Consider the following 16,557-nt stretch of genomic DNA (forward strand, 5'->3'; position numbering starts at 1 on the left):
CAATGGAGAAATGAAACAGCTTGGACTTTTATCTTGGTCCTAAATGCATTTGCTAGATTTAAGTGGAGCATTTATTTACTGAGATCAGTTTGAGATTAACAAAAACTAAGGAAACATTGGAATAATTTTCCAGACTTGCAAATGTACTGGTTAGTATCTTGCTCCTGTCTTCCAGGCCTCAAAGTTCACAGAAACTAGCTGTTGTTCCATTCACTTTGAGAAAGACAAGAGTTCTAAAGCTGAGTAAGCCATAGAGAAAATGGTGTCTATGTACTGATACTCTTTTAACGGGAAACTCATCAAACTCAGGTTGTTTCTAGCTTTCCATTGCACAAGAGGAAGCAACACTTGTGTCGGAAGATTGAAAAGGTCAGAAAGGGGATTTCCCCTTGTCTTTGAGACACATCCACAATTTAACTGTTTCCCCCCATTGCTAAAGGAACCCATTACACACAGCAAAACCAGATTAGTTTGGCACTTTGCTGTACATGTTTTGTGCATGTGGGGATAATAAGGAGTAGGGAGATGTGGGAGAGAAAGGATAGCAGACCAAGCAGAGGGAAGCCAGGGAAAATTTTGCATGTTGAGTCAGTGCATTTGCAAAGTCCTGCAATATTTGCTTAAAATAAAACTGCAGGGGAACAAAACACTTTTTAAAAAACTACTACTCTTGTGTATTTACAGAGAAATGATTTCCTACTTCCATCAGTTTGAACTAATACTACCACCATGCTTATAAGCAGCACCATCATGCTTATTAAAACACACACTCCTTCTTTTAATATACTAGTGCCAGGCACTGTGGTGTCATTACTTCCCTTACACTGAGAGTAAGTTGTTTTGGATCCAAGCATCAATCTTCATATTCTTGCCTAACGACAAACACCTTGCACAAGGAAACAGAAATTGTGCCCAATCTCTTGGTTGTATTTTCAAGTGATTTTAGCTCACATTTCCATCACCTTTATTTTCTCCTCCTCTGTCTTCCACAGACTTTCAATATTTCTGCATCGGGGTGGAGAACTTTTTTCAGCCCAAAGGTCATAGAAACTTGTGGGGAATCTTTTGTATGCCTGTGTTGGGTGGGACCAGAGGCAGAAGTGGGCAGCAGAGCAATGGCTGTGATTCTTATCTGTATGCAGTAAGCAACATTCCAGCCGTGTGCAGGAATCAAGACTTTCTGCACAAGACTTTCTGAATAGTGGGTCGGGCAGGGTGCAGGTTCCCTAAGCCTGCCCTAAATAAAACCATTTGATTTCCCTTTGTGTACTGAAAGGGCATTTGTATAGCAGAATAAAAGAAAAATGATGTATTCATTAATCTAATTTCAGCCTTCTAAAGGTATAGTTTCACAGTAGTTTGGTTCCGGAAGTTGGCCAACAAATATTGTGTACCTTTTTGCTCATGGTAATATTTGGAATTGTAAACTGTCTTGGGTGCCTTGGCGGAACAGGGGGGAAAATGCAAAAAGGGGTGTATGTGTTCAGATCATTAAGTTTTAGTGGTCAGCATGGAAATAGAGGAAAGGCTGGGGTTTTGTGCCTTTCCCCCCAGCACTGTAGTTGTGGCTAGAGTGCCTGCTATCTGATATAGAATTTGCATATTGCTGAGTTTTTCTAACATGCTCCATATCTTCAGTTCATTTTAATTTTTATATTACTGCAGCAGCACTTGACAGAAGACAGTCGAAGGAGAGGAACAAGCATGTTTACTTCTTTTTTTAGTGATAGTGTTTTATAACTAAGTTAAAATGTACCTGTTAAAATAAATAATGAAACAATTATTCCTTTTATAAATACAAGTTTCAATGTTTCATTTCTTTGCTTCCAGACAGCAAGCAGTCAATGAGAGAAGATGAAGGAACTGTGACTATGAACAGGAGAGGAGCAATCAAACAGGCCAAGATCCACTACATCAAAAACCATGAGTTCATTGCCACCTTCTTTGGGCAACCTACATTTTGCTCTGTCTGTAAAGATTTTGTGTGGTGAGAGCTATTGTCTGTGTTTTATCTATATGTTGCACACAGCTCTGGCCTAGAGCAAGAACTGACAGATTCAGTTTTACCATTTTCTTCTGTTGCCTTGAATACTACTCTAGCATTAGTTTTCCATGGAGTAACTGCCTCTAGGAAACCCTGAAGATTCTTTTTTTCTGACCTGAAAATGAGCTTTTTAAACAGTTTACAAGGATGGCCTAAGTGAGCTTCTTTAACCAAGAACCTTCAAAACCACGCAGTGGCGTAGGGTGGGTTGTCCGCACCCGGGGCAAGGCAAGTAATTTGCGCCCCCTAACCCCCAGATGTTGTGCCCGGTGCGGCCGGGCCCCCCTGCACCCCCCACGCTACGCCACTGAAACCACGTCAAAACAGCAACAACCCCTGCATCAACCACTGATGGATTTCATCAACAACCCTCCCCAACCTTGTACCTTCCAAATGATTTGAATGGCAACTTCCACCCAAAACATCCAGAGGGCACCAGTTTGGGGAATGCCTGATCAGAACCACAGTTTATTTATTTGACAAATTCAGACACTGCTTCTCATCATGAAGTCATCAGAGTGGTATACAAGATGCACAAACAAGAAAAGCATCTCTACAAAATCTAGAAATCAAATCCAATCACTTCTGCTGCTGATGTGCAGTTAATATTTCATACGGTGTTCTGAAAGTTTGTGGCAGCTGACTTCTTCAGCTTGACTGTTCTCTCTCATCCACTTGGGTACAGCCTCCATTTTCTAAGACAGCTTCTCCCATCTGGGACCACTTTGAAATGCATAGCTAGGTATTAACAGAAGGTTGATGTTTCCCTACTTCAAAAGTATATTGTGACTTCTCTAGGGAAAGAAAGATTCAAATATTTCAGTGGGATCAGCTGCATATTCTTAATAAGACCTTGGGCTGATAAAACAACTTGTATGTCTGAATATATTTTTTTATAAATTTTGCTTGTGACTAAACCCTCCCCCCATTTCCTTTACAGGGGCTTAAACAAGCAGGGATATAAATGTAGACGTAAGTTAATTGCATTGTCTTTTATTCTTGGGTGGTAATAGCCAGTGAGAAACTTTAGTAGATGTAGTACAAATTGTTGATAATCACTATAGGTAACCTGTTCTTTACGATGCCAGGTAAAACGCTACTTTTTCTGTCAGGCTTTTAGAGGCTGATCTTTTTTATAATGCTGTTTATGTGGTTTATGAGAGTTATTTCAATGTTTCTGTTTATCTTGTTACCTTATGTTTGTAAACCACCCTGTGACCATTTTGGGTGAAGGGTGCTATAGAAGTAGCTGATTAAATAGCAGCAGTTCCTAATTATTCATTTTTGTTTTAACATTTAAACACCTGCTGAAAACAGGTGTTATGCTAACAGGCTTATGCAGGCCATTAAGAAAACATGTTCCTGTAGTACTTAGTTGATGCTGGTTTTAAATTTTATGTAGTTTTTTAAATTATATCAAGATATCATTGTTGTAAACTACTTTGATTTTTTATGATATAGTGGTTTGAATATATATATTTTAATAAATAAATATTACACTTGTCTAGGGCTACCATTTTCCAGATGACAAAAGGGCCTTTTATTTTATTTTTGTCACAGAAAAACAAGAAGGCATCTTGTGATACCTTAAAATGCTAACAGATATATTTAAAATTCAACCCTAGTAGTAAAAGCTTTCCAACATATTATTTCTACTGATGTATATAAAGTTGTAACTATCATACAACTGATAAATGAAAATCAGAGAAAATAACATTTTCGTGTAGAATACTTTATATATATCTCCCTCCATGAAAATTAACTGCCTGTATCTTTCTATTCCTGTTGCTCTTCTGAAGAATGTAATGCTGCTATTCACAAAAAATGCATTGATAAAATCATTGGGAGATGTACTGGTACTGCAGCAAACAGCAGAGATACAATGGTAAGTAATAAAACATTTTATATGTTCATTAACCGCAGTATGTATTGTGTGTACAAAAAAAAGACATGCAGCGGTAAGGAAAACCAGATATGTGCTTTTCACATACCGGTATTATGTAAATTTGGCATGCTTATTTAGTTTTGCCTATTATTTTGTTTCTTAAGAATCAAGTTATCAGAGATCTTGAATGTGATTTATTTTTTGCAAGTGGGAAGGCAAGAAAAGACATGTGGGTCTGAGCAGCTAAGTTTTGTCTTTTTGTCCAGGTCCTGCAGTTCAGCAGATGTTATCCAAAAGGCCCCAGAGAATTTTTTTAAAGTCTTTAAGGATCTATGCAATCTTGTTCCCTGACCCTGGGAGAAAGGGATTTGTGCAGTCACGACCCTAAGTCTGTCTGACCAAGCACAAAGAAGTTCCTGAGTTTAAAGAGACAAAAAACATATGCTTCCTTGTTTTGCATAGTTTGTCAGAATAAAGGCATTCTTCTTGACTTGCTCAAAAACTCCTCTATTCCATTGGCTCACCTTTCATTTCCCCCATGTATTGATGTTTTCCTAGATTTTGTGGCTGCAGATATAGCGTATCTGCTCTAAAGAAACACAATGTATGTGAATGAGTGGGCAGGATACTGTGCTTCAGATTTGCCATTTCAGGCACAAAGAAGCACAGTAGACACACAACACTGTCCATAGAGACTTTTTCTTGGACATTTTAGAATACAGTGGTGCCTCACAAGACGAAATTAATTCATTCCGTGAGGCTCTTCGTATAGCGGTTTTTTCGTCTTGCGAAGCAAGCCCATTGACAGCTTAGCGGATTAGCGCTATTAGCGGTTTAGTGGCTTTTAGCGATCAGCTGTTAAGCGGCTTATCAGTGGACCAGCTGATAAGCGGCTTAGCAGCTTAGGAAAAGGGGGGGGGGACTGAAGGAACTCGCAAGACTATTTCGTCTTGCAAAGCAAGCCCATAGGGAAATTCGTTTTGCAAAGCGCCTCCAAAAAGGAAAACCCTTTCGTCTAGCGGGTTTTCCGTCTTGCAAGGCGTTCGTCTTGCGGGGCACCACTGTACGTTTTAATTTAGGATTCTTGTGGGCAGTGTCTCTAATATGTTAAATTCTATGAATTAATTTTTATTTATTTTGTTCAACTTGTTGCTTGTGTCAACCTTCTGGCTACATGATTGGATAAATAATGGATTTCTCTCCTTGAAAATCTTGTGTGAGAGAAATCTCTAAATACTTGTCTTACTTCCCTCCCCCCCAACATAAACGTGTCTTCAGTTTCAGAAGGAGCGCTTCCACATCGATATGCCTCACAGGTTCAAAGTTTACAACTACATGAGTCCTACCTTCTGTGATCATTGTGGTAGTCTTCTCTGGGGACTTGTTAAGCAGGGATTAAAATGTGAAGGTACAGTCTGTTTCTTTTGGCCATTACAAGCCTTGGGCAAAATAGCTGTGCTAGGGGAAATTTTGAAGAGGGAATTACAGTAGCACCTCGGCTTACGTTACCCTTGGCTAATGTAAACTTCGGGTTGCGAAAGCAGCAAACCCAGAAGTGTTTCGCCCCGCGCGCATGCGCAGAAGCGGTTTACCGCTTCTCCTCCGGTTGCGAAAACCTCAGGATCTGGTCAGACCTCTGGAAGGGATCCCATTCGCAACCGAATACAAGGTACCACTGTATATGCTTGTACTGTCTGTAAGAGTTAAACAGAAAAGTATGCACATGGTTTGTGTTTTCTAAAGGTTTTTTAACAAAACAACAACTTGACAACCTTCAACTGTGTTCACAAGTGAAAAGAAATAGATGATCTCCAAACTAAATGCTGTTCTTGTTTTTTTAAATGCATGTAGTAATGTTTGCTTCTTTTTAATCCTGAGAGTAAAAATGGGGGAAAGGCAGACACAGATCTCAGTTCGGTTAAAGGACTCAGTGAGCAAACTGATCACAGTAAAAATGGTAGATTCATCAATTGTGCTTATAAATTGCATTATGCTGATGCTGTTCATAACTGTATTTCTTCAGAATGTGGAATGAATGTGCACCACAAATGTCAGAAGAAAGTGGCAAATCTCTGTGGAATCAATCAGAAATTATTGGCAGAAGCTTTAACTCAAGTTAGTCAGGTATGCTGCTTAGTCCTTTTCCTCATATCATATTTTATGATCTAATCGTCAATACAAATGATAATTTTCAAGTGATAAATTCCCTATCATATGTATAACCACTTAGCAACATTGACATCCAGTTTACCCTGTTAAGTGATGGGGATATTACCACCCCCTTGCTTACTTGGATTTCAGATGAAGTGCAGAATTGTGGTAAGATTTTCCTCAATATTTAGCAAGAGGTTCAGATGAACAGCTAAAGTCCTTACAAATGCCCCATTGCAAATTGGCACTTGTGTAAATGTGCATCTGTGGTCACTCTGTGGCTGCGTTCGGACATCTGGTGGATCAGGGACAAACCCTGTGTTACACATTCAGTGGAGGAGCTTCATGATCCGGCACCGGGGGGGGGCAGAGAGCAGGTGGGGGCATGGCTGGTGTGCGTCCCAGGGGCATGGCGTGCCACCTGCAGGGGGCGTAGCACCCAGTGCAGGCGGGGGCAGCTGCAATGGCTCCACACCGGGATCGCGCTGCCAGGGGTGGTATGCTACCCCCACCCCTCCTTCCTCCACCAGTGTACACATTATCTCCTGTTCCTCTTCCCTCAAACTTAGTAGAACATTTTCTGGTTTAATCAAGTCACAATCTGCCATTTAATGCAAGCCAACAAAATGGTGTAAGCAGATCTTCCAGACTAGGGTTGCAACATAGGGAAATCACGCAGGCACAGAGCTGTTTCACAGACCTACAAACTGATTTGGAAAACGGGAAACGTGACAACTGAACACAGCCCCTGTCTCTAGAAATGCAGATTTATTGACATTCAAGTCAAATGTTCAAATGTTTAAAGTAAGAATCTAAAGTCCATTTCCAGTTTTCATAGTTGAAGATCGGGATGTGGGAGAAGCTTTTGATGACAAGAGACACTGTTTCACAAACTGTCAGATTTAGCACCTTGGTAACCATGAATCCCTAATGTGACAACTGTGTCTACAAGCATCATATGCAGAATACATAAGTTTGCCACTTTGCATGTAATTTGCATACACAAAAAGACTCGGTGTAAGAATTCATGTACACACTTGTGGCGCATGCATGTTTCACATCATCAGGTGCCCATTCTCTGTATTTGTGTCCCCACAGTTTGCAGAAATGTTTTGCAGAAACTGGTCATGTGCAATCTGTTCTGGTAAAATAAGACAACAAACCCAGTGGAAAATTAAAATCCTCCATTCTTCTTCTTCTACACATACTAATATGAATATTAATATTGTTTCTTTTCAGAAATCTTCCAGAAAATCTGATTCTGGGTCAGTAGAAAGTGTCGGAATTTACCAAGATTTTGATAAAAAACCTAAATCCTTGAGTGGCGATACAACAGGTGAAAAACATTTTTTCTTTATTGTGTATGCATAACTCTAACAGTTAACACGTAAATTTAAAACTTGTCAATACCCATATAGTACAAACAATATTTTGTCACTTGGTTTGATGGTTTATTCTTAAAGTAGTTATGCAAAGACATGGACAACAAGTAATGATATGCACAACACTTCTTCACATGTAACTACAGCATCCTACCTTGTAGCTGAGAGCCTTAATTCAATCTGACTATAACTTTTGTTGGTGAGGGAGAGTTTTTCAGAATCTCCTTGCCTATGAAATCACCTTTGGCTTGGTACCGAAAGGACCAGATTGCCACCTGAGACAACTGCCTCACCCGAGCCTCATGAGCAGGCTAGCCTTGGCAGCTAGTATTCGTTTATGGACTGTTTTCCTAGGAAAGGTGAACTGTCACAAGCTGATGTCATTTTTTGGCACCAGGCAAAAGTATTCATTTTATTTGTAGATGCATTTCAGCATGTAGTGTAACATGGTTTGCTATTATTAATGGCTTTAGCTTTTCTGCCAGATCCTTTCTTTATATTTTTATTGTTTGTATACTTTTATTTTATGCCTTAAGGGTGGCATAACAATTATCTAAATAAAATCTGCCCCCTTCCATGCCCCTGTAAGCAGTGTAGGCAGAAATGTAACAGCTTCCCTAAACTTCAGTTATTAAAGCCTCTAGTTAAGAACCCAGTCAAGAGCTGTGTGTGTATGAGGCAGCTCTGATGTTTTGAATTCGTTTTGAATTCATGCCTGCATGGAATTTGAACTTATAATTCCATGCATACATGCACATGCATGACAGCATACATTCCCTCCGTCCTTCACTCTAGTGACAGGAGCAGATTTATGGAATGGTCCATGTGATACATCAACACTTCATAGAGCCATAGAATAGCATGCCATTTAGGGAGAAGAGAGAGAAGCTTCCTGGTCCTAACAGAAAAAATTGCATTTCGCTTCTTACAGATAATAGTGAGTATGATAAGCTTTGGGAGGGACGTTCGCTGTCACGACCATCTGGTAGGAGGAAATTCAACATAGACAGTTTTGTATTCCACAAAGTTCTTGGGAAAGGAAGCTTTGGAAAGGTAGGTAACTGGTAGGGCATGATTTTCTTTGCACGTATAAACAACTACCAAACTGCTGGTTGTATGTTGCTAGAATGCCTTATATGGTGTGGGGAGAGAGAGAGAGAAAGTGATCCATGTGATTCTTCAGGCCACCAGCAAAGTGGGACCGGGGGGCTAAGACTCAAGGCAACAGGTGCCTGGGACCTTTGGTGGCTGTGAGGAAGGTGTTGTTCCACTCCCCCCACATTCCCACCTTCAGTTGTGGCTTTATTGTGGCTTTTAATATTTGCTGTGAAATGAAACGTTTCCTAGTACTCTGCCTTTTCGCTGCTTGGCTTGACCCTGGGAAGGAGATCCCAGGTACAAGGGGAAACTTGTATGGCCTATTGGCCAACTCTAGGCAGCACCTGCTGTACCTGATATCTGTTCTAACCCATGAAGGCTTCAGTCACACTGAGTTCTTAGCTCAGGATGCCATGAGACTGTTTCCGATTTTTATGAACACATATGACTGTAGGCTGCAAAATGACACGTTTATTTGCCTGAGTACAGGGTATAGCACTCTGATCAGGTCTAATTCCACTGTTGCACAGAGGGGCAAATCCAGGACATGATCATCTGGTGATTTTCTAAAGCATAATTTGCATCCCAAAGTAATCTTTTGTTTTACAGGTACTACTTGCTGAACTGAAAGGGAAGAATGAATTTTTTGCAGTAAAGGCTTTGAAAAAGGATGTGGTACTAATTGATGATGATGTGGAATGCACCATGGTAGAAAAGCGGGTCTTAGCACTGGCATGGGAAAATCCATTTCTTACCCATTTATACTGCACTTTTCAGACAAAGGTACACTGCAATCCTTAATTTGCTGTTGCTGTGACTGGCAATGTAAAATATGTGGGTGACTTATTTGAAGAGAGTATGTTTGCTTAAAGAGCATATTATTACATCTGTGTATCTTCTTGCATACTCCTTAAGTATCCATTTGCAAGCTCTGCATTATTTGTCCATTAAACAAACAATGGACACCATTGGACTTCAGCTCATATGTTGGGTCCCATTCCTGGGTTGCAGCCTAACCTAAGGTGGGTCACAATAGTAGTACCTGCACCACACAAATATAAGGTTAGAAATTATAAAGAAGGTTCCCAAATACATGTTTGAGTTGGAAGGGACCCTGAAATAGCCACGACATGAAAATAAAACTTTTCCTGAAAAAGTGAGCCTGGTGCAACTTTTTCACTAAATACAGAAATGGAAGATAGATTCACGAAAGGCTCTGGAATCTGGTAGAGGAGAAGCGGTCTTCCCTTCCTGTCTAAATGGTTTGGGTCTGGGATACCCAAGGGCCATGTCTTCCCATACCAAACTCCCAAATCTATTGGAGAGACTCTTCTCTCTATCTTGTTTTGTGACTGAGGCACAAGTAGTCCACATGAGAGAAAGGACCTTCTCATTGCCTGCATCCAGACTGTGGAATAACCTACCCTGTGAGATCCTCTCTTCCAGGCTTCCCATAGGCATCTGGTTGGCCACTGTGAGGGGAGGATAGGTGGGTCATTGGTGAAATCCACCAATGCTCTCATATTATTGCTTTCTGGGCCCCTCTCTTAACTGTTTTTCACTGACTGATTAAATCTTCCTTGTTCCAATTAGCATTTGTCATGCCAGGCAGATGATCTTTACACAGCATAACCTCATTTTTAAAGTGTTGTCATCTGCTGCTGTTTTTACAGTTTTTGTGGAATGGTCTTGTGCTTAATTGTTGTCAGCCTTCATGAGCAATGCACACGCATTGGAAGGGTGTCATACAAGTTTTCTACATCAATAAACGTCTGACGCTGCTTGTTAAGATTTCCAGCTAGAGGCAGCCACCAATATATGACTCGCCTCACTTGAAGAACAACATGTTCATACTGTGTATATAGTGACATCAGTCAGCTAATGTTGTGTTTTTCCTGTTTGTAAACAGGACCATCTGTTTTTCGTTATGGAATTCCTTAATGGCGGAGACCTAATGTTCCATATACAGGACAAAGGCCGCTTTGATCTTTTCAGAGCTACGTAAGTGTTGATAACATAATGTTGTGGCAAGGTTTGTGTGCCCAATTCTAAAACTGCCCTTCTGTTTAAGACAGGATGTGCTTTTAGCTTCTGCACCTATGCAACATAACAGCAAGTTTTCTACTCATATCACAGATTGTTGCACCTCCACAAGTGCTTAGCTTTACGGCACCGTTGCCTTGCTCAGTTTTGCCACGGTATTAAAGGGAACTGTTAGATTTCCAAGAAGTATACTTGGGGAAGGAGCTGACTTAGGAATAGCTTTTTCCAACTTAAGTTGTATCCTAGGGTGTTAGACAAACTATCCAGCATTTAGTGGCTAGGGGGAAAGTGAGAGGTTTCTGAAAAAGTAACCAAAAGAAAATGAAGTACTACATCATCAGTAGGCCCCTACTTTATTTAAATTAATCCCTCCATTTAAAGTGTTTTTACTGTGTTTCAGGTTTTATGGAGCTGAAATACTGTGTGGCCTACAATTTCTTCATAGCAAAGGCATTATTTATAGGTGAGTGCTGATTGACCTTGGTAAGCCTTGTAAAACATTGCAACAGTTACGTCCTGAATTGGTGGATTCTGTCATTAACTGACAAGCAGAGTGTTTTACAAGGAACTGTTCCCTATTAAAAATCTGATTTTATTCCAAATATGTTGAAAAGAAGCAATTCAGCAAGCACTTGAGGCCAATATAGAATTGTTTTCTTATGTTTTTCTCCTTGGCAACATGAATAAAGAAATGTTATTTACATTAGACAAAAGACCCTTTGTTTCACATTCTTGATTGCCAAGCACTTAGACACAAAACTGAGATATTTTGTCTTCCTTCTAGTGCCAAAGGAGATTGATAGTAATTAATCCAGGATACAATCCTGGAAAGGGGAGACAGCATCCTCAGTGGGTGGCTGTTCATGAGAGGCAGAGAGAATTCACATCTGTCTATGATACCAGTGTCTTTTCCCTATCTATAAAATGCAGAAATGTTCTTTGACGACACAATTCATATGATAACGTTACTTGTAGACAGACTGCTGCCAACAAGTCTCAGGCTTGGCTGACATCTTCAAGTGATGCCTCGTTTTGAAATCTCTGCCATGTTCACCAGATCTGAAGACTGTACTAAGCGGGCTACAGTTTCATAAGCCGCACTCAAGTCTCCTATTAGCTGTCATCTAAGAGTTTGTTTGAAAGCTATTCTGCAGCATTTTATATTTAGCAACATTTTCTGAAACTGCAAGTTAGCTATTTGTTAATGTCCTGTTTTACAGAATGAAGTAGTTATGCAAATAATATGAAGGAAGTTTTTTTTTATCTACAAGTATCAGTCCTGTGAGTGGGAGGGCTGCTAACTTGAACTTAAATAGAGCTGTATTGTGTGCTTCTACAGAAGCTTTGTCTAAATTTTTCATGATGAGAAATGGCAGTTGACTGTGCCTTGGCAATGGTTGCTGCTCTTGGGAATTCAGCTGCCAACAAGGAAAGAATTTCTTGATGTCATATGAAACACAGACTTTCATGATATCATTACTGGCCAGTAACAGCTATTGGCAGCCTTTCACTTTAATACAATGCTAAATGCAAACTGCTAGAGATTGGGGCTGTTGCAGAGTTAATTGCTGGATATAAACTTGCACATGAATAAAACAGTTTAAAGGGGGGAAGCACATTGTTTTTAGATGTGTTATGCATATGTACATGCCTGTGTTTGTGTGTATGTTGCACCAGGCAACATTTTAGAAAAGCTGCTCTATCCTATTTGAGAATGTATTTTCAAGGATAATGCCTGGCACTTTTATTAAAAATAAGTTCTTATAAAAATAAGGCGTTGCTCAATTAATGAGAGCACCTTTTTAACTAATCAGAAAGCTTTTAATTAATCTCAGCAGTGAATTGACTGGATGTTGCAGCCATTCTAAAAAGGAAAAGTTGTCAAAAGTGGGTAGGGAAATACCGTTTCTTCCACCCTCCTGTACATATTTCAGTACGGAATTATCAAGCTTCATTAAGACGCAGTATTTTAAACTTTTGAAAGTTTTTGTTGATTGCATGCATCCTTAATTCTCTGCTACTGGCTTCTTGGCAGTAAGTTTTTTGGAAGTGTGCTTTAAGTTTATTGGCAACTGGTTCTTATGGCTTTATTGGAAGTGTGCTTTAAGTTTATTGGCAACTGGTTCTTAAGACCAGAGTGCAAATGATGAACACATGTCTGTAGGATAGAACCCAGACTATAGCTGGAGCTTTGCTTGTTGACTCTTTTGCAGCATTTACCCCATCGGTTAAAGCTATAATTAATTGCACAATGCAATGAACTATTCTTAATGTGGCTTGATAATGGATCTGTGTAAATTAAAACAAATGGTTTATGCACCATAGGCAAATAAAAAATATGTGACTAAAACTCAATATTTCTGTGTTGGATGCAAACGTGATAAATAACACAACTTGTTGAATCATTTAGAAGTGAAGGCCTTTGTTGCCAATGCAAAATTTCATTGTGCCCCAGGGTAGACACATTAAGGATTCTACATAGCGCCTCCACCTCAAAAGCCTCAATTTTCATTTTCTCATGGATTTATTTTAATTCATGCTTTTGACATGGAGTTAGCATTAGAGGACTTCCGGGTTAGCGCGATCGGTTAATGGCGGATTCCCTCCGAGCTCCGGAGGGAATCGGCTCTACTGGGGATGGGTCCTGCCGCGACGGCGACGCGGGGACCCCTAGAAACCGCAGGCGCTAAAGCCTGCAGACTTGGAGACTCGGTGGGCGCCTTAAGCGCCCCCTTCGACACACGAAGAGCCTTTTTAAAGGCTTCGGAGAGGATACGAAGGGTGGCGTGGCGCTGTGAGTTGATCGCTACCTCAGTGGAGTGAAGCCGCGAGCCATGACCGGAGAGCGCTGACTTTCTTCCTTGAAAATTTGGACGTAAAGAAACAACCTGTGAGTAGAACGGAATTTGGACTTAAGAAATTTTTCTCTTTGAATTCGGTACGATCGGGGGGGGGGGTGCTAAAAGGAAGTCCGCACCCCCCCTTTTTACAGATGATCTAAAGCAAGAATTTGATAACTAAGGTGGGGTGATTGTTTTCCTCCTTGTGAGATAAAAGATACCAATTCCACGATTGGCATAAGAAGTTTGGTGTATTGTGTTAAGAAGAAGAACTTTTAGAAGCTTTTGGAAACCCCCCCCCCCCGGACCCGGGAGTGCCCTGCGAGTGAGAGCCTGTTGAAAAGAAATAAGGAGCTTGACAGCTGTCAAAGGAGCTGTCAAACGAGCTGTCAAAATTAGGAAAAAAATTGTTAAATTCTCTCTTTGCGGACTAATTGTGTTATATTTGAATTTAAGTTGGTGGAAATAAAGAAGGAATAAATAACAAAGTAACGGACTGTTGGAAAAGGATTACCAAGTAACCAGAATCCCTCTAGGGGGAATTCTGAGACACTACAATGGCTGTAGATGAAAAAATACAGGCAGAGCTGGAAAAAATGTTTTTTCTCGTGGGAAAGTTACAAGACCAGAGCACAGCTATGGCTAAAGGGTTATCGACCTTGATTGTTAAAGTAAGCAATGCTGTTGACTGTGTTAAGGACTTGCCAGTAAAAAACTCTGCAGCCGAACTGGAAGAGATATCTTAAGAATTAGAGGTGAAGGAAGGAGTGGAAAAAGTTCAGGTGGAAAGTACCAACCAGAAGCCTACTTTTGTGGAGTATAAAGAAGAAGATTCATGGATTATAAACTTGCTTGAGATGGAAGAGGGAATCCTTGGAGCCTTTGGAATATTTGATTTTGAAAGAAACAAGAAATACGACTGGGACTACCCTTCTGAATATGGAAAGCAGGTTGGAAACAGCTTTGAACTTACTGTACTCCAAGGCAGGAGGTTTTGCTCCAATTTTGACTTTATTGTACCAGAGCTCCTTTGAGACCTGAGGACCAACATAAAGGACTACCAACAAAATTGGCAGAGAGAGACGGACAGAGACTTGAAGGCCTCGGATGTGAGAAATCCAGGCTAAGAGCCGTTTCTGTGGACATTTATGCGGAAGGGGACTGAAACCGGGGGAGGGGGGGGAGAGCAGATTTTTGAAAATTTTAATGATTTTTGTGTTTAGTTGGTATGACTAATATTTAATGAAAGAAAGGGGAATCTGTGGAAGGGAACTTGGGTCAACCTTAGAAAAAAGCAAAATGTTTATAAGAGATTTGTTTAAGATAAATTTGGTTAAATAAGAAGAGTTAAGTTAAAAATAATAACAATAATAATATTTTAAGGATGAGAGGTAAGGACTTGCTGAGCTATCTATTGGAGGTAGGATGTATGAAGTGGGGGGGGAGGGGAAGTCAGGGGAAGAGGTTAAGAAAGCAAATATTTGAAACTATACATGTTTTGTTTGTGTCTTTTTGTGTTTGTGTTGTCTATATAAAATGTGAAAACCCAATAAAAATTTATTTAAAAAAAATAAAAATGGAGTTAGCATTGGAGCCCTTCTTCTGCCTTAGTTTTCATTAAAAAAAAAATTGGGAAAATTGTTTGTTTACTTATCTGCCAACTTCAGTATCTTCTCCACTCTGGCAGACATGCCATTAACTATTTATTAATGCTGAAAGTATCCTATGAGGTTGAAAGCAAATATCTTTAAGTGGATGAAATTGCTAAGTCATTAGGGTGCTTTTGTCCAATTTGAATGGTTGTGCTGATTAGTTTTATTTTTTTCACACAGAGACCTCAAACTAGACAATGTGATGCTTGATAAAGAAGGTCACATCAAAATTGCTGATTTTGGGATGTGCAAAGAGAATGTGTTTGGTGAGAACAAGGCGACAACTTTCTGCGGTACTCCAGACTACATAGCGCCTGAAGTAAGGAACATACATGTGTAACATACCAGCTCTTGAAATAGCCATTTAGAATTCATTAAGTCCACAATTAACTTGTGTGCATTCAACTTCACACACTTGGCAAATATTATTATTAATTTTTTTTAAGGGGGTTGGCATCTGGGGGGAAAGACTGGCTATCTCATTCGCCATTGCACCCAGAATGTTTTGACTATACATTATTTGGATTTAGGCGCATGGAACATAACCCACATGTAAGTTGTGGGCTTACTGAATATTATAATTAATAAATAGTGTTTCATGTTATCTCCTAAGGAAGGGGTTGCTAATCTTTGATCCTCCTGATATTACTGAATTCCTATTATCCCTGACCATTGGCCAGACTGGCTGGGGCTGATGGGAGATGGAATCCAACATCTGGAAGTTCACAGATTTCCCACCGCTGCTCTAAATAAAGCCTAGTTAGACATTGCTTAGGGAACCCAGTATGAGAGGGAATGACCATACCCTGGGTAGAAAATTACACCTGAGCCATCTATATGCTGACTTTATTTATTCCTAGGTTCTTCAAGCTCACAGTTTGTACCACAGTTGAAATAGTGGTACGTATTATGGGTTCAGGCCAGAATGTTCAGTACAGGTAAACTTGTTCAACCCAATTGGATGTTACTATTTGCCACAACATGGTGGGCAAAAACATGACAGCCCACATCTCATTCCCTGTCAGAGGTAAACTCAAAAGTAAATAGTTTAACGTTGAGTCCCAATGCAGCCAATGAATCAAAGGTGATTCATGCTGATAAAAGGACTGAGAATGTGATAAAAGGACTGAGAGAGAAAAATTGCTTTAAATTGTGGAAAGCCGAAATCCTGATTTGTACAACTCTTGAGGAGTTAGGAAAGCTTCCCACTGCATTTTACATTGTTGTTTTCTTGTATCGACAACAGATTCTGCAAGGCCTAAAATACACGTTTTCTGTGGACTGGTGGTCGTTTGGAGTCTTGCTGTATGAGATGCTTATTGGACAATCTCCTTTCCATGGTGATGATGAGGATGAGTTATTTGAGTCAATCCGTGTGGACACACCTCACTACCCTCGCTGGATTACCAAGGAATCTAAGGATATACTAGAGAAGGTATACACTTGTTAAGGCTGAATCATT

At 40.0% G+C, this 16,557-nt stretch overlaps 1 protein-coding gene across 3 annotated transcripts in view; it reads left to right on the top strand.

Moving 5' to 3' along the window:
- PRKCD (protein kinase C delta) overlaps positions 1–16,557 on the top strand; it is a 59,219-nt gene that overhangs the window by 40,059 nt on the left and 2,603 nt on the right. For all 3 annotated transcript variants that reach the window (XM_083726762.1, XM_083726764.1, XM_083726763.1), the window contains exons 5-16: positions 1,831–1,987; positions 2,985–3,016; positions 3,844–3,929; positions 5,208–5,337; positions 5,953–6,053; positions 7,320–7,416; positions 8,394–8,515; positions 9,170–9,343; positions 10,470–10,561; positions 11,004–11,066; positions 15,276–15,414; positions 16,342–16,530. In XM_083726762.1, the coding sequence (XP_083582888.1) occupies positions 1,831–1,987; positions 2,985–3,016; positions 3,844–3,929; positions 5,208–5,337; positions 5,953–6,053; positions 7,320–7,416; positions 8,394–8,515; positions 9,170–9,343; positions 10,470–10,561; positions 11,004–11,066; positions 15,276–15,414; positions 16,342–16,530 (1,382 nt within the window). The remainder of the gene's footprint in view (positions 1–1,830; positions 1,988–2,984; positions 3,017–3,843; positions 3,930–5,207; positions 5,338–5,952; positions 6,054–7,319; positions 7,417–8,393; positions 8,516–9,169; positions 9,344–10,469; positions 10,562–11,003; positions 11,067–15,275; positions 15,415–16,341; positions 16,531–16,557) is intronic.

The sequence above is a fragment of the Podarcis gaigeae genome (assembly GCF_964106915.1).
Source record: "Podarcis gaigeae genome assembly, chromosome: 2".
NCBI lineage: Eukaryota > Metazoa > Chordata > Lepidosauria > Squamata > Lacertidae > Podarcis > Podarcis gaigeae.